Source organism: Protopterus annectens, chromosome 1.part0, assembly GCF_019279795.1.
Source record: "Protopterus annectens isolate FY-2018-M chromosome 1.part0, PAN1.0, whole genome shotgun sequence".
Lineage (NCBI taxonomy): Eukaryota > Metazoa > Chordata > Ceratodontiformes > Protopteridae > Protopterus > Protopterus annectens.
The window spans coordinates 1,417,109,080-1,417,128,361 of NC_056725.1; the positions used below are offsets into that span (position 1 = coordinate 1,417,109,080).

General features: G+C 39.0%; 1 protein-coding gene across 1 annotated transcript in view; it reads left to right on the forward strand.

Moving 5' to 3' along the window:
- CGA (glycoprotein hormones, alpha polypeptide) overlaps nucleotides 1–19,282 on the forward strand; it is a 99,538-nt gene that overhangs the window by 58,415 nt on the left and 21,841 nt on the right. Inside the window, exon 3 of the mRNA XM_044067447.1 lies at nucleotides 9,619–9,806. Coding sequence (XP_043923382.1) covers nucleotides 9,619–9,806 — 188 coding nt within the window. The remainder of the gene's footprint in view (nucleotides 1–9,618; nucleotides 9,807–19,282) is intronic.

The following is a 19,282-nucleotide window of genomic DNA, read 5'->3' on the forward strand; positions in this document are numbered from 1 at the left end:
ATTTGTATATACATATATAATATATATTATTGCATACATTTATATGTACCTCCATAGATATGTAGATGTTTTTAACCTATCTTTATATCTACATATATGTATATCTCTATATATCAACATGTATCTATGTATCTCTCTCTCTCTCTCTCTCTCTCTCTATATATATATATATATATGTACAACTGTATATATAATATATATATATATATATATATATATATATATATATATATATATATATATATATATATATATATATAGCATATACCTTTCATTGGGTACATGGTGGTTTATCCTATTGCCACACAATCCTCCCTTTTGTGTTTTAACCTGTCTGAACACACAACTGGCATAGGTACATCTTAGGTAGCTTAGTGGTAGGTTACTCTGAGGATGGTTTACATGGTTGCGGGTTCTAATCCTGGAAGTGGTTATTATTTTACCTCTCAGAGCAGGCACTGGTAGGGAAAGTGTGATTAATGCTCACTTAAGCAGTTGTAAGCAAGTTTGCCTGTGGGCTGCGCGAAGGCAAGCAAAGGTTACACCTCTGAAGAGCTTATCTGTTTAATCGTGTTTAAGCGCCGCTTTTCCGTTGCGCAAACCCACGCAAAACCACTTACAACTGCTTAAAAGTGCCTTAATCAACCTGCATCCAACAGCCCTTATTCTGGCCCTCAAAATAAATTAACAGCCCGTGCAGGTCTTGAATCCGGGACCATGAACACCGCAGTCACTGACTTTACCACTAAGGCATCTGAGATATGTACAAATGTTATGGTGTTTAGAATATACATTTTACTACAGGCATTCCTCACTACTGAAAACAAATGTGACAGTCAGTTGGTGTACATATGTATGATACATGTTAATGTTGATATGTTTGTGGAATTAATTGTTGCAACATGACCTTAAAGGGTGTATTAGGGATGAAAATGGTTCTTGTTTTGTGCCCTTTTTGTTATTGTCTCCATACTTCATGTATACACCTCCAGTTCACTTATTGAACATCCAACCCAGGCTCTTCTTGATGCTTAATTTCATTACCCATCATTCCTCTCCCACCCCAAACTCCACATACACAACAAACATCCCTTCTATGGTGAATTAAGTTAATATTAATAGTTATAATACCAGAGCTGCATGTGTTTTGTGTACACTTCAATTCCATTGGATTGCTTTTGTGTCACAAAGTGTGTTCATAGATGTGTATATATGGCTATAGATGTAACTGTATGTGTGTGTGTGTGTGTGTGTGTGTGTGTGTGTGTGTGTGTGTGTGTGTGTGTGTGTGTGTGTGTATATATATATATATATATATATATATATATATATATATATGCAGATATCACTGACATGCATATATATTTAGCATTAATTTTTAATAGTTATACATATGTAGACTTGTATATGTTGATTCACAAACTACAGTACATTACAATGTACTGTACATATGTACACAAAGTAACTGTCCCATTTGTGGTCAGTACTGTGGAATGCCTATGGTAAAAGGTGTAGTCTAAAAACCATGAAGCATGTATACATCTCAGATGGCTTAGTGGTAAGTTCCATGACTATTTTTGTGCATGGTTCAGGGTTCAAGACCTGCGATGCATTAAAAATGTTTTTATTCCAGAATAAGGCTCATTTAAGCAGTTGTAAGCATGTTTAAAAGTGTTTGTGTGACATTAAAGCAGCAGTTATACACAGTTAAACGAAATTTAAAAACGTATAACCTGGACGTGCAAACACGACCACATCTGCTAACTACTCAGGATATATATTTCAGTGAAGTAACATCTCACTATGTGCTTACATAACATTACAATCTCTGTTGACATTACTCTCTGGCACACATGGGTTTATATGGGTGTTCCAAGTGTTTATTATACCGAAGATTACTACCTAAATATGCAAGCTGTGATATACTTTTTAACATGGAAAACATCACTGACTTTATTGGGATTTGAACCAGATCCTATGCAAATTGTGTAACCATTACACTATTTACATTAACGTTGCTTCTGCCTATTTTCTGTTTTGATGATTTCTATGTGTAAGCTAGGCTAAGCAAAGGGGGGAGGCACCCAAACCCACTGAGCTTCACTTACTCTTTAAATAAAAACATAACAAATGAAATGAGAGACTATTAATTAAATTCCTAACTACATTAGGCATAGCCCCTCACTTGCACACTTCAAGAGAAACCTTGATGTGTGAATGGGTAACAGAATACACACCCCTAGGATCATGTGTCCCAGAACCATACAGCCAGGGGGAGGGGGAGACCCTCCAGTTTTATAGCTGCAAGACCTGTTGGGGAAATTGAATGGTATTGATTTTTTATGTTAACATGCCCTTTTTAGATCACTAAGTGCCCCTATTACCCTCCACCACTCCAGTCTTCAACAGCTTTCGGCAACTCTGCCTGGAATCACTTCGTTGGCTATGCTTGACAGAGGCTCAGTTACTTCATCAGTGGTGCAGAGAAAGCCAACAAACTGTAGCTATGCTTCTAAATGCCCTTGGGCAGATAGCCTACTACCTATCTGTGAAGCTCTAAAGTGCAGGCCATCACAGACATAATATGTGAATAAACAGAGCTTTCAGATCACAATATACAGTGAGAAATCACCATGTAGTCAGAAAACAGTTAAGTACAGCAAGAAAATACAGAACACTGATACTTAATCACTTCAAAAGCCTATCTTGGAAGCTAGAAGACTTGTATCAGTTTAAGGCTTTCTATTGTTTACCAGTAGGTTACCTACAGGAAAGATGAGAAACAAGCACAAATGGGAAACATGCATGCAACAATACCATACCATTTTGCATGTGTCAGCCTTAGGCTTTCAAATACTGGCCAAGGCTTTTGTCACCCCTATGGTGCCTTTTTTAGGCAAGGCTCAAAGGTGAATCGCACCTCCGTAAACAGCACAATAGCAAAATACATGAGGGTTATGCTACTCAACGCCAGAAGTTATAATCACAAAATGCACTCCTCAGTGTGGACAACGTCAACATCTGTGCAGTAACTGAAACCTGTTTTAAGGCTCCTGAGAGCACACCAGCACTACCGGACTACAACCTATACCACACATTTCAGCCACAGAACATGGGCTGACACAGACAGGGGTGTATCCATATTCATCAGGGATACCTACACCTCCAGGTTAGTGGGGCAGCATGATACCTCTGAGATCATCCATATGCAGCGAACATCAGCCACAACTGCAATTGCAAACTGTGGCCTGCTACAGATCACCCTCCATGACCCAGGACCACCACTCCACCTACCTGGAGACAGTGGAATACATGACAGTCCTACTGAACACCATGTTATTGGTTGATTTCAACTAACCTACCATTAACTGGGAAACTTACTTGAGTACTCACTTCCAGGCCCAGCACTTCCTGGAATTTATCACCTCAAATGCCCTGTATCAGATGGCAAACTCCCTGACCAGAGGTGGAAACATCCTAGAAGCGGTAATCACCAACATGGGTGACAGGTGCACCACAGCAGAGGTAAACCCGTTACTGGTTAGATCTGACCATGAACTATTTACTGATGATTTCCACACCCAACCACCTCCCCCATAACTTCACACTACTAAAGACAGATGTGGGAAGTTTCACAGCCCCTACGCTAAGGGAAAAAAACTGCTCAAGATACAGAAAGATTTACAAATGCACTCTATAAGCACCTACAAGGATGTATGGATCGTACCATCACTGGTAAACCAAGACTCGCTCCTCCAAGACAAGGACACCAGTCTGGTGGACCCCTGCAATAAACAGGCTATACAACAGAAGTAGGACAGTAGTCCAGAAAAACAGCAAATCCGCAGAAGGACAGACATTTGTGACCAGTATTAGTAAGAAACGTAGGTCCCTCATGAAATCATCCAAGGCTAACTTCAACAGGAAAATAGGCAAGGATTCGAAAGATAACCACAAAGCCTTCTTTGGTTATGTCAAGGATCTAAGTAGTAACACACAGATTTGCAGTGTGCCTGTGCAATATAGCACAAAATATACTGAACCTACTGATATCACCAACATCCTTGCAGATACATTCACTGCAAACTTCACCCCTTAAAGAGCCCACTAGAATACCCGAAAAGTACAGGATCCCAGACATTAGAGACACACAGGTGGAAATAGCCTTCTCAAATGTCAAAACACACCATCAGTGGAGGCAGATGGTGTCCCAGACTGCATCTTGCAAACACTACAAGATGAACTAACTCCCCACCTCATTAAGCTTTTCAACCTCAGCCTCTACACAGGCTGCATGCTCATACAATGGCGCATAGCAACGGTTATTCCACTCCACCAAGGTGGAAACACAACTGACCATGGTAACTACCACCCCATAAGCCTCACTAGCCTGGTCTGCAAAGCTATGGAGTGCATCCTCATGGCATTCATTAACAAAGACATTGGTAACCTCCATACACTTGACCCAACCCAGGTCAGCTTGGTTGAGTGCAGATCATGCCTACTGAACCTGTTTGAGTCTTACAGACAGTCACCAAGGCATTAGATGAGGGGAGAGGTGGTTCACACATACAACCTGGACCTTGCCAAGGTTTTTGACACCATTCCCCACTCAGGTATTATTGATAAACTCACCAGCTTGTACATAAACCCATACATCACAGGATGGGTTGCCAACAGGCTTACACACAGAACCCACATGGTAAGACTAGCAGTTTCCAGGTCCAACTCTTAACCATTCACAACTGGTGTCCCACAGGACTCAGTCCTGGGACCCCTACTGTTTGGTATATACTTCTTAGAGGTACAGGCAAACACAGGTGGACTACAGCAGACCATGTTTGGCAAAGACTGCAAACTCAGAGCCATAACTGACAGTCCAGCTGACACAGACATCATTCAAAGGGCCTCACAGAGACCGACACAGGGTCTCAAAGTCATGGCCTCAAGCTAAGTGCCACAAACTGCATGGTCATTCCATTTGTGAAAAACTAAACACCCACATATTAACACATAAGTGGCAGCCACCTTAATACAGATGAGGTAATAGTGGATCTGAGGACTAAGGTAGATAGTGTTCTCTCCTTTGACAATCATATCTCCAAAGTAGTTGGGACATCCTTCTATGTAGGCCATCTGATTACTAAAGGGTTCGCATCTAGACATACTGAGGTTATAGTGCCCCTTTACTCGTCACTCATCAGTCCCATCATAGAGTATAATAACCCATTTGGGATGTACCTCAGAAGACACTTCCGACAGCTGGAAGGACCACGAACGAACCTTGCCAAGAGGAATACTGGCCTCAAACATATGTCCTATGTAGCCAGACTGAATAAACTCCTACTTTACTCAGTGGCATCTCGTTTACTCAGAGGATCTCTGCTGGCCTATAAAGCTGTGTCCAACTCAGGCTTAATGGATATGCTCTACCTATGGGAATCCATGTCACAGTGAGCCACACGCTGTAGTGAGCTAAACCTTGTCACAACAATAACTAGAACATGCTGGAGGGACAGATTCCTGTCACAGACACTCCCCATGCTTTGGAACAACATCCCTAATTATATTATACAGAGCCCCTCACTAACACTCTTCAAGAGAAACCTTGAAGAGTAGATGGGAAACAGTAGATACACCCTAGGGATCCAGCCATTGGTTCTGCTCCACAGAGGGACAGTTAATTAATCGCTGGGGTGGCAAAAGCTGACACATTTTGGCTAGACTTATGAATTCCCTCGGGCAGTTAGCCAAGTACCTACCTATGAACCTATACATACAGTATCAGCACATGCTGATAGCTTAATTTACTGTTCAGGTGTTGACTTACCTTGTGCCAATAGCAGTTGTGTGTGCAATAGTTGATGGCTGTCTATGTTGGATGCAGACAGTAGACTGCCTATACATGACAATTTACAGGTAGTCTTGTGCGTGTGCCATCCATTTTTACTGTGTGTGCAGGTAGAGAAAAGTGTTAGTCCATAGGTGCCTGCACTGTCAGTGTGTGTGCTATACGTTCCCTCCTTGCCAAGTCATGGGCATACTGGGCATGCCTCCGTCTGCCTACTGGGGCTGGCTCAGGGTGTTCATGGTCTGAGTACCTCTATGCTTGTGGGGCCCTTGGCAATGGTGGTGGGCTGTGAAGGCCTTCAGCATTCTGTCCCTGCTGCAGCTGTTTCCGCAGGATCATATTGTGTAGCATGGCACATACTATGAAGATGTGGGCACATGTGCCTGGAGAGTACGGCAAGGCTCCACCGGATATGTCCAAGCAAAGGAACCGTGATTTCAGCATCCCAAACACATGCTCTATGATGATTCTGGTTTGTGTGTGTGCCTCATTATGGCGTTCTTGCATGGGTATGTGTGCATTTCTGATGGGAGTCATCATCCACGGTTCCAGTGCATAGCTAGCATCCCCCACCAGGTGGCCATATGGGATGTCCCCCCTGGCAGATACCTGATACAGCTGTGAGGCATGCCAGATGTGGGAGTCGTGATAGCTTCCAGGGCTGCCAGCACACGCATCCATGATAATGCCCTGGGCATTGCAAACGACCTGGCAGTTGATGGAGGGGTATCCCTTGTGGTTTATGTTGCACCTACCCTGCTCACCGGGTGGTGACTTGATGTGTATGTGAGTGCAGTCTATTGCACCCAGTACCTCTGGGTATTCTGCCACATGGTGGAAAAGATGCATATTGCTGGCCAACTCCTCCTGTGTTTGGGGGAAGTATATGTGCTCATTGGCATGTAGTAACATGGCATCCAGGAACTGGTGAAGTACCCTGGATGCTGATGCCTGTGAGATCCCCATGATATCCTCAGTTGGCCTTTGAAAGGTACCTGTGGCTAGTATTCCCAGTCTTACATATTCCTTTGTATCCACTGGGATGGGTTCCCCTCTGTTTGTTCTGGCTCTGAGGCGTGGCCGGCACAGCTCCACAAGTTGCTGTAGGGTGTCTGTGTCCACCCTGTAATGATCTACTATCTCCAGACCATGTAGCCCCTGGTAGGTTACCCTGAGTCTGAACACTCTCTCCTCCTCTGGTGCCTGAGGTGGTCATGTGCATCATCCTCCACACCACCTTCAGTCTCCAACACATGCTGGTGGATCAAAGCTATGGCAACCCCTAACATGTACATATTAAAAGTTCCCCATACGTATACACCAATGGTGCAAAGTGTATGGGAATGCACAAGTGTGTGAGGTGCTTTCACACTTTATACTATTGTGCTATGGATGCTGCTGATGTCATTGGCTGTGTATGAGCAATTCCAGCTGCAGGGTATCTTAATTATGGGTTTTACAGTGAGTAGTGCAAGTGTGGGGCCTGTAGTGTGGAGTTATGCTTGCCTGCCTTGATTAATCTGTTAACCTTTAATTCACTTTTAAACCTGGATCCCCTCCCATTGTCAGGCATGCATCCACCTGCCAACTTTCTTGTTTTGTACTTTCCCTACCCAGTCATGTGTTGCAAAATGTGTTTTGTAGCTCATATAATGCAATTCTGTTTGTGCTGCTGTGACCCTTTACTGTTTTCTTTGCAGTACAGCCCCTCCCCTTTACTGTTCTGCAAGTAGCTGCTTGCAGCCTTGTTAGCTGTTGTCAATGGCCCACTGTAGGTTCCTAGGTGTTAATTAGTCATTTGTACTCCAATTTCCCTTCTGCAGCATTTCCTTATTTTTTTCCTATATCCTTCCTGTTTCAGCTCCGGTGCATGCCACGCAAACTTGTTTACCGAGTTTAAGTACGTTTTAATCTCCGTTCACATGCATACTCGGTTACCTTGTGTGCTGTCAGCTAAGCAAAGCTAAAGCCAGTTCAACACACCCCTTTCCTGCAGCTTTGCTTAGCTATGGGCAAACTGGATTAGCAATGCTCCAATGTGCTTACAGCAAAGGTGACACACCCCTCTCTTGATGTCATCTTTATCTCATGGGCACACCTCGATGTTATAACGCTACGCTGTGAGGTGCATCCTTACACCAGCGGGGAATCTGTGATTCACTATAACTCCTCTCATTTGCATGGAATTGCCTACTAATTCCTAGATACCGTGCATAACACTGACACAGCCTCTTAGCCATCCTTGTACCATGGTGTGGTGTAACATGCCTGCCATTGACTATTATGGTGAAATCATGATATGTGCTACATTGCAGTTTTATTCTATATTTTTCTATTTTCCTTGCGATCCCATTTGCACGCCGCTGCCCTATGCTTAAACTTCGTGACAGTGTGAAAAAAAACTAAATGTTATTTTTATATTTTGTACATTTTTTTTATGCCAATGGCTATATATTTAGCCATTGGCATATATTAACAATATAATACATGTGTTTGGTCAGCTGTCATGGCGCCGATTTTATGTTTGCAAAAATGTAAACCTTTTTTACGGTTTACATTTCTGCATGCTTACACTACACCTGCACCACTTCCTGGATCACTAAATACTTTCATTTGCATGCTACACTGCTGCAAATGGGGTAATTAGCATACAGGTGCCGGGAGCTGTGCGGGCGTAGTGTACTCAGGTAGTGCACGTGGAAACAGCTCATACCTGGATCGCTCGCCGGCCATATTTGGTGTTGGAACGCCAACGCTACGCCTGCACCTGGCACAAGCTTCATGAATCCCGGGGTGTAGTACTTAATTTGCTCTCTGAACACTGAAACTCATGCAGCTGATGTGAATGACATACCAGTTAATTAATTTCACTAAAATATTTTCTGCTGTTTGCTATTAATAATTTACTCTGGCTATAATAATTTACTCCCCCATCTTTCTTTTCTCATCTTATTACTTCAGTCATTTACCAGTGCAGTCAGTGTTCAGCTCTGACAAAATGTTTGTTTCCTTTAATTATGATCTGTTTGCTTATTTCATTTTAAGACTATAGAATATTCACTACAACATGTTAGAAAGCAAGAAGTCAAAATATTGGTGTTTTCTGGTATTAAAATGTACTTTTGTATCCATCTTGAGTGGAAAGTATTGCATTGGAGCATAAAATTCAGTTAGTTAACAGCCTCAGTGTGATAATGTTAAAGGAACCCTTCTAACTGCCCATTAAGAGACTGTTGTAAAAAAGGGAAACATGTTTCTGTTTTTTGTCTATAGGAGAATTTGGTAACCTAGGAGCATTGTTTAATTTAATAGTTTGTGCCTTTTAATTTAAATAGTTCATTTGTTATTTAAAAACAGAAGGGTGAAATGATAAGGGCTTTGTTAATCTGTGAAAGTAATGGCTATGTTTGTGACTGATGATTATCTCAGTTTACTATGTGACTGACAGTGGACAGTGATTAATTAGTGTTAGAGCAAAGCTTGCCAGTCTGTTTTATTTACTAATCATCTGTCGAGTATAGCTATCATTGCAGTGTTTTACCTAGTCATATGCCAGAAAATAAAATAGAAAAGTTAATTTGTTTTATAAAGTTCATTAAATGTTGTGGATCTAGGCTGGATGTGTGTATTTTGTAAACATTCTAATGCCAAAATAGCTCTAATAAAATTCTACAAATTAGTTATCATTCAGTTAACATTATCATCTGTAAAATGTTAGATCTCCTTTTAAAACTAATGGTGACACATTTTTATTTTTGTTCTTGCAGCTGGATGCCCAGAATGCAAACTGAAGGAGAATAAATACTTTTCGAGGCCTGGTGCTCCAATTTATCAGTGTGCAGGATGTTGCTTCTCTAGGGCATACCCTACTCCTGTAAGATCAAAAAAGACCATGCTGGTTCCCAAAAACATTACATCTGAAGCCACCTGCTGTGTAGCAAAGTCATTTACAAGGGTAAGAACAGTAGTCTGCATTTATTACACTAAATTGCTTATAGATTGCCCACCCATTAAGTGAAGCAGCTTTTTTCATATTTACCACAAAACTGCAGACACCATTGCTTTACATTTTCCTCACATGTCATAGAACATCTTATTTTTGACTAGCACCAGATAAACAATGTTATTCCATTTGAAAATATTTTGTTTATTGATTTATTGCTACAAAAGACTGACAGATTACTAATTAAAGGAACATACCTCTGATGATAATTACTTTAAGAAGCTGTGTGTGATTTCTTCCTGTTACTCACTCATTCATTTTCCATTACTCACACTATCCATTTCAACTTTACTAAAAGGAGGGGGGAGCCTTTACCAAATATCAGTGGACATAATACAAGAAAAACTAATACTAGACAATATGCCAGACCACTGTATGATGTGTATGTACATACACACACATGTACTCATATGCACATATATACACACGTGCACATGCTCATACACAGACATATGCAAGCACACACATGCATTTACACATGTGCAGGCAGACAGGCACACACTCTCACACACACACACACACACACACACACACACACACACACACACACACACACACACGCGCACACACACACACACACACACACACACACACACACACACACACACACACACACACACACACACTCACTACATGCAGACATACAGGCAGTTTGGAGAGTCAGCATTTCAACTATAACAAGTCTGTGTGTCATGAGAGGGCATACATACTCAACATAAAAGTCACCTTAGCCAGGAATCAAGCTGGAAACCCAGACTCAGGGAAGCAACAACAGTAATCACTGCACCATCGCTGTTCTTTATAATAGGTAAGTATTAACACCATGCAGTTCATGTTTCAAAAGTAGGATCCACATTAAAAATGTGGATTACATTGATATATAGCTCTAGTTGTAAATTTGTTTTCCTAATTAATGAGAAAAAAAAACAAGCTCTTTGGCATAGTCATTATTAAGTACTTCACCCCCCATTAGCAGTTCATATTGAGCTAACAGTTAAGTACAGGTCCACCTCTGATGCCTAAAACTGGGTTTCTAAGAAAATGCCATACAAATGTCTTTGCAGAGAAAAAAAACGGAGCTATCGATAATGGTATGATAAACTGCTGATAACTGATAGGCAAAATAGAAAAGCTATATCATGAAAATACACAATATATCTTTGGTTCAATATCTTTCTCTATTTCTGTCTGCCTCTTTGTCTTTCTATCTGTCTTGTCTTTTCATTAATTTTCTGGAAACTGTTGTACTTTTATGTAGATATTTTAGCAATGAGGCAACCCCCCCCCCCCAAAAAAATCTCATATCCAAAAACAATGTGTAGAGGGACAAAAGAGCTTGACAGTCTTTTTTGTGGATTTTTATGGATGTGAATAAATGACAACATATTAAATCTTGAAGCTTCTGGTGCTTGATTTTAAGCTCTAGCACAAGCGGGTGACTATAAGATTTTTTTTTCTGTTTTTGGTTCAAGTTTGCCTCGTATTCAGCTGGCATTTGCTCATTTAAAATCCCATATCCAGTAAAAACCTGTAGAAGGATGCAATAAATGAATAAGTTATATGCCCAAATAAAATAAAATAAAACATAAAAGTTCATTTATTGTCACATGCTATATACGCTATAAAGTATTGACATATTACTATATATATATATATATATATATATATATATATATATATATATATGTGTATGTGTGTGTGTGTGCGTGTGTGTGTGTGTGTGTGTGTGTGTGTGTGTGTGGTATATATATATATATATATATATATATGGATCTACTTCATAAACTCACAATCCCATAAGATCAAACATCACATCATCGAGACCACAAGACCAAAAGATGACATAAGCAAAACTATAAAACACTGACTCACAAAACATTGAATCCCAAAATAATGAACACAGTAAGACAAACCAGACATAGGATATCTATCCCCCTGCACCCCCCAAATACCCTGCAGATTAAATATACCAACTCCAAGATCGCACTATTTTGAAGAAAGGAATACAGTCTAGCGATCAATACATAGCAACCACAACAACAACCATACAATTTACTACACCAGAATGCCTTCACTGTAAAGCTCCATCCTAAATTAACAAATACAAGTAAATTAAAACAACTTCTATCTCTTTTTCAGCTCACACGTACCCAAACTTCTACAAACATAACAGAATCATACGATGTGAACTCTGCCATACTGTTTAACGTGCTAACTACAAACCCTTAAAGAAACACTGCACCACTAAATCACTTACTCTATCAACTTTACGTACAGTTCGGCATTCTGCACTACAGTCTTCTGCACTTTCACTTGCGTGATCTTTCGTTCTTGTGGTCTTGATGATGTGATGTTCAATCTTATGGGATTGCGATTTTATGAAGTAGATCCACACATAAATATACACACACACACACACACACACACACACACACACACACACACACACACACACACACACACACACACACACACACGTGTGTGTGTGTTGATATATATGTATGTATGTATATATATATATATATATATATCTATATAAACAAACATTCAAAATCTCAAATGGCCAAAACTTGAAATGCAGAAAAGCTCAGCACATGTTCTATGTAGGGGGGGGGGACAAGCCTCCTGCAACACCCATGTGTGGGGTGCTACGCCCCTTACCCCCCTGCTAATTATATATACCAACTCTGAGATTTCACTGCAGTGAGGAAAGGGAAAAAAACAGTCTCCCCTTGTACAGCAATCTCATCAACTTAGTGTTTTTGACCTTTTGTGATTGCTGTTTTTCTGTTTGGCATTTTATCCATTTGCCATTTTCAATCTATCCCATCTGTGTGCAAAAGCAATGCAGAGGAATAAACTTTCTAAAACAAAACTGAGTATTAACTGTATTTAGTAATTATATTTGATACTAGCACTAGTACAATACCAGGATAGCAGATCAGTACAGGAATATGAAGAATAGCATTAGCATCAGCAAGCTAATAAGCAATTCTGTGAAGCTAGATGAATGATGGAAGCAGTAACTGAACAGTAGCAACACCTGCAAGAAGTGACATGGTTTAGACAGACCATTGAAAAGACTTGAACTGACAAGGCAGTTAGGAGTGGAAGCCAGACAGCAGCTCTTTCTAGGCAGAATGGTCCATGAAATACCAGAAATAAGTGTTTAAGTAGAGTAGCAAGAATAAGAGTGCTATGTCTCTGGATTTTAGGGGCAGGGTAAGCTGGCAAGTATGAAATAAGAATGCAAGAGGTACAAATGAGGGTGCTATATTCAGAGGGGGGTGCAATACTGTAGTCCGCTACAATATACCAAAATAGTGCACAGATACGAATAATGACACAGAAAGTTATTATTATAACAAATGAAATGCGAAAGCAAGTACATTTTGTATGTCAGTGTCTCTGAAGCCAGCTTTATTTTAGTGGTGCACTCTAAGGCACTGCTTACTGTGTGGAACATGCTAGAACTGCCCATCTCATTAGTGTGGTAAAATCATGTGGGCACTGAACCATAACTTTTGTTCCAGCAGGGTCTTCATAGTAGGTAACTCAGTGTACAACAGAAGCTTTTATCTCACCATTGGGGGTACATTATTTTACTGACTGAATGCATTCCTGTCATGTGAATTACATGCCCCTGTGTAGACATTCAGAACCCCCATTTGAAGTAGTTCAGAAGTTGTACAATTTCAGATTTCCGATTTCACTTAAATCCAAGTGGCTTGTTAACTGTTTGTGTGTAGTGTGTTACCTCATAGCATGCAAAAGATTACACATTAAACTCTGATTATAGAATGGCAGTTCACTGGGCACTGATCCCATCATAGTAAATACATTTTAAATAATCAGTATGCTTGAAATAGAAGTATCTAATGTCAGAGGCCTCTGTCCCTTATCAGTTGGCAAAATCAGTAGTGATTATTGCGCTTTTTAAAATATAGCTACAATTACCATAGAGGTAACAGGTACCCAGAAATGGAGAAATACTATATTTTTTTCAGACACTGAGACCATAACACTGAAAACCCAAAACAACTCACTTTTTACTGCGTTTCTGCAGGAGGGCAAGGCCCCCTGCACCCCCATAAATTAAATATACCAACTCCAAGATCACACTACAGTGGAAAAAATGTTAATTTTGTAACCTTACTGTATCACGATCACCATACAGAATGTAAACATAATATCTAAATCACTTACCTGTATTGCCTAAAAACACATACAGATTGGCAAAATACGCACTTTTCCTCTACTCACTTCTCCCAGCACTTCTCAGAACACTAACTTAACTTCCATGAAAGCAACACATCCATATGTTTACATTCTGTATCATGTTACAGTGGTGTTAGGAAATTAACTTTTTTCTACTGTAGTGTGATCCAGGAGTTGGGTATATTTAATTTACAGGGGGTGTGGGGGGGCAGAGCCCCCACACAAGGGATGCAGGGGGGCTTGCCCCCCTGCAGAAACGTAGTAAAAAGTGTGGTTTTCAGTTTGATGTTGTTATAGGTGGAGGAGTTGTTATTTCCATGTGCGTTGTAGTTTTCAATCTTATGATGAAAAGTTTCAGTGTTCTGAGTTTTTGTTGTTTTGGGTTTTCAGTGTTTTGGGTTTTCAATGTTATGGTCTCAGTGTTTTGAATTTCAATCTCATGACAATTCAATGTTTTGAAGTAGACCCATATATATCTATCTATATATATATATATATATAAATATATATATATATATATATATATATATATATATATATATAAATCTATATATATATTATATATATATATATAGATTTATATATATATATATATATATATATATATATATATATGTATATATATATATATATATATATATATATATATACATATACACACACACACACACACACACACACACACACACACACACACACACACACACATACACACACACACACACACACACACACACACACACACACACACACACACACACACACACACACACATATATATATATATATATATATATATATATATGTAGGTCTACTTGAAAACACTGACATGCCAAAATACTGATGACGAGAACACCGAGACCGGAAGATCGGCAACTGAAATGACCGACAGTTTAAAAACACGAAACTTCACATGCCCGACAAACCACAATCCCGACAATCAACAAAACAAAACAAATACCCTTTCCCGAAAAACACACACACAACACAAGCACACCAGAAACCATACAAACCTACACTAAACCTTACATACACAACTATCTATGCACTAACCCTAACCCAAACCCTAACCCTAAGATCCGTCACTATAGCACACTCACCTAACCTCCGCACTAACCCTAACTCACTTAACCCGCCCCTAACCCTAAAGTCTGTCACTATCGCACACTTACCTTACTCGCACCCTAACTCACTTAATCCACCCCTAACCCTAAAGTCTATCACTATCGCACACTTACCTTAACATGTCGGTGTTCTCAGCATTGGGCTTTTAAACTGTCAGTCATCTCAGTTGTCGATCTTCTGGTCTCGGTGTTCTCGTCGGTGTTTTGGCATGTTGGTGTTTTCAAGTAGACCTATATATATATATATATATATATATATATAGATATATAGATATAAATATATATATATATATATATATATCTATATATATATCTATATATATATATATATATATATATATATATATATATATATTTATATATATATATATATATACACACACACACACACACACACACACACACACACACACACACACACACACACACACACACACACACACACACACACACACTGTGATAACTAACATAAACGAAGAATTGTACTAATAAAACAACAAACTTCTTTCTTATAAACTAAAAGAAAGACACTTGAAGGCAAAACTGATGCTAAGCGCTTTCATTCTTTAATGATATCTAGAACTTCTTCAGAACTGACAAAATTTGAAAGATGTCAGGTATATATGTATATATGGAACAGTGGAAATTGTATATACCCTCAATGTTTAGGTCTTCTTTCAACCTCCTAAGGTCAGGGGATATATGAACACCTTGCATGGTTATCAATCCACTCTTCCATATTTTGCATATAGATACAACTAAATTCAAAATATGTTATAAAGACAAAGTGTTGCCAGAGCACTGGCAGTATTCCACAAAAGTTGTCAGGAGAATTTGCCAAGGCTCAGGGTAAGTAATGAGGCAATAAGTCTATTTTCAGTTTATAGTTCATCAGAAGCTGTGTTAAATAATTCCTTCTCTACTCACTAGTTATTGTTAAGAAGAGGAGAATCTGTCTGTCTATTCTGTTAACGTTAAATGTATTTCCACTAATAAGATGCTTAAAAAGCTGTTTCGGGATAATATAGGTATTTGAGTGGAAGTATCTCTGTGAGTCTCAACAAGTGGAATGCTTAAATGTTACATGAATGGGTATTTTAATATGCCTAGGCAGTGGAGGCTTTAAAACTAGTACAGGCACCAGTTATCCTCAAACAGCTGTTTAACATATATTTTCATAGGCTATCAAGTTGCAGATCGGGTTAAATCCTAATAACTCCTACTGCATGCCTTTTTTCCCAAGGAAGGTACCTGATGTAAACAAACATTTCGATTTGCCCCCCCCCCAAAAAGTCTCAGTCTGTCAACCAAAATGAATATAATAAAATAAACAAGGAAACTTAAATTCCCTTGAAAAGGAACAAGAAATAAGTCAAAAGACAGGAAAATAAAGTTATGAAAGCATGATGGAAAAAATCAGGAAGGCAGATAATGAGGAAGATGATGGTGTCTTCTGTGACGCCCATGCCCTGGCCCAGCAATCAAGGAGCCTCAATCCTCACCACTAACACCAGAGAAGGTGTCTCATATAGGAGAAAAGGATAACAAATACACACAGTAAAGTGCAATTTCTCTTAAGAGCACACAGAGATCACAGTCAGTCCGGGGCTGGTCACTGCCTTGCTCTCTAGATCCCCAATAAGACTTCCCACTGGCACAGCTATAGGGTCCAGATCTCAGCCTAGCTGGGCAAGCTAAAATTTCCGGCACCCTCTCTGTCCAGTCAGTGCTTCATATCCCTGCCCAAGTAGCTGACACACACACTTTGAGATAAGTTTATATAACCACACAGGCACTCCTGGGGAAGGCTGGCACAAGTTCTCCAGCTGTGCCCCTTTTACCCAGACTATACAGTAGTAATTACTGCTACCACCCAGCTAATATTTATCAGCTACTCAAAGGCCCTTAAAAGGGTGACCAGTTATTACTGTGCAATATTATTATCCAATTGGTAGATGTGACTAAACAGTCTCAAGGCTTATTAGAGGACTTGGTACAAGATCCTTATATACATGCAATGTACTCTAGAGCTTAACTTATCTCTACACAAACCAGTCAGAGTTAAAAGCTTTTAAAATATTTAATAATAAATAATTAAAACCACAAAACAATACTTTCTACTACACAGTCAGTGCTAGTCAAGAGTTCAGAGATCACACAAAAATAATTCAGTAGTACAGTTCTGACATCACAGAAAAACACTTAGTCTAATCATTCTAGCTTCTAGCTCTCCCTAAAAGAAAACACAAGTCTAAGATAACTTACATAAGAAAACAGGCAGAGTGCTGTAAGTTGGATGTTCAAGACAAAAATGCTTTATGCCTTCTGATTCTCTCTGTTTAAATTGCTATTGCAGTTCTGATAAACATTGCATCATATTTTTACACTTTCCTGGCATTCCCAGGCCATACATTAACTGCATTTACATTCTTAACATCTCCCTTTTGTTATCTTGCAGCTGGTCAGGAACAGAGCAATAAAATACATTTGCATGTTTAAATCTAGCAATTTAACTCTTGGTTAAAATAATAGAAATAATGTCTTCATCTAGACATTTCGGCACCACTGCTACTTCAAAGGGTCACAACATGCTTTACTTTGGTCAGTAGAGTGCACTGTTGTCACATTTATTTCCAATTCCACATATAACAGTATTTCTTTACATTTAAGACAACAAGCCTGTGATTCACATTCATATTTACAAATGATAGAATTATGTATAAAATTCTATCTGGCTAGACTGGCAGCCTACAGCCATCTCTACCAGTTTTCACAGCTTCACGGAACACTGTGAACAGAGGATGACAAGGAGAGAGATGTAGGCAATATGTATGTGTGTGTGTCTGTGTGTGTGTGTGTGTGTGTGTGTGTGTGTGTGTGTGTGTGTGTGTGTGTGGGTGAGTTTTGGTGTGGGTGTATGTTTGTTTGGGGGTGGGATACTGTATGAAAAAAGAAAAAAATATATTGAAAGCTGAGCAGCTTGAGACACAACATACTTCTGCAAGAAACCATAATGTTGACGGCTATCCTGAATTCCATAGTTGTAGTGTATTTTCATACACTGACAAATGGGATTTAGGTATGGCCATGCTACACTGTGTTCTATTAAGGATGACCATAGCAGGACAGAAGGAAGCAGGACATGAAATGCACTCATATAAAGTAGCTAAGAAATTTGCAACCCAGATAGTAATTAACAGAATCCATCCCTCTTGGAAATACATGGTAGTAGCACTAATTTTGAAATAAGGTAAAAATTCCAGTGAATGCTCATCATATAGACCTATAGCTTTACTTAATATTGACTATAAAATATTTATGGCAATACATACTATAAAGATAATGCAATTGCTGCCAATGCTGATAGAGGAAGACCAAAAAGGTTTTATAAAAGACAGAAATACATCTGGCAATATCAAAATGATCCTCTCTCTGAGTATGTAAATAATATGAAAAATAATATGAATGTAATTAGTCTTAACATCAGCAATGCATTTGTCTCAGTAAACTGGGAATATTTATGGTTAGTTCTAGAAGAGTATGGGTTCTCAAAAAGATTCATATTACTAATTAAACCATTATATAAGAAATCATTGGCACATATTAAACTAGGATCCTGTTTATCCAATCCTATTAAAATAACAAAGGGTACAAAGCAGGGATGTCCCCTTTCCCCATTATTATTTGCCCTAGCTATTGAACCACTAACAAACAATATGCCAATGAACAAAAATATTGAAGGGATTTGATTAGATGATAGTCTGGAAATGAAAATCCAATTATTTGCGGATGCTATTTTATTAACATTAAAAGAAGATAGCACTTTAAAAGCCCTATGGGATCTAGTTCCCCATTTTCAAAAAATCTCAGGTCTTAAATTTAATGAGAATAAAACAAAAATGTTATTCATAAATGCTGACAAGAAAAATCTAAATAAGGAACACCATAAATATATTCCTATTGATAATGCAATCAGATACCTAGGAGTTACAATAACAAGTGACTTAGATACTACAATTGAATCAAATTATAAAGAAATCTTAAACAACATCAAAAACCTAATGCAAAAGTAGAATAAGTTCTACT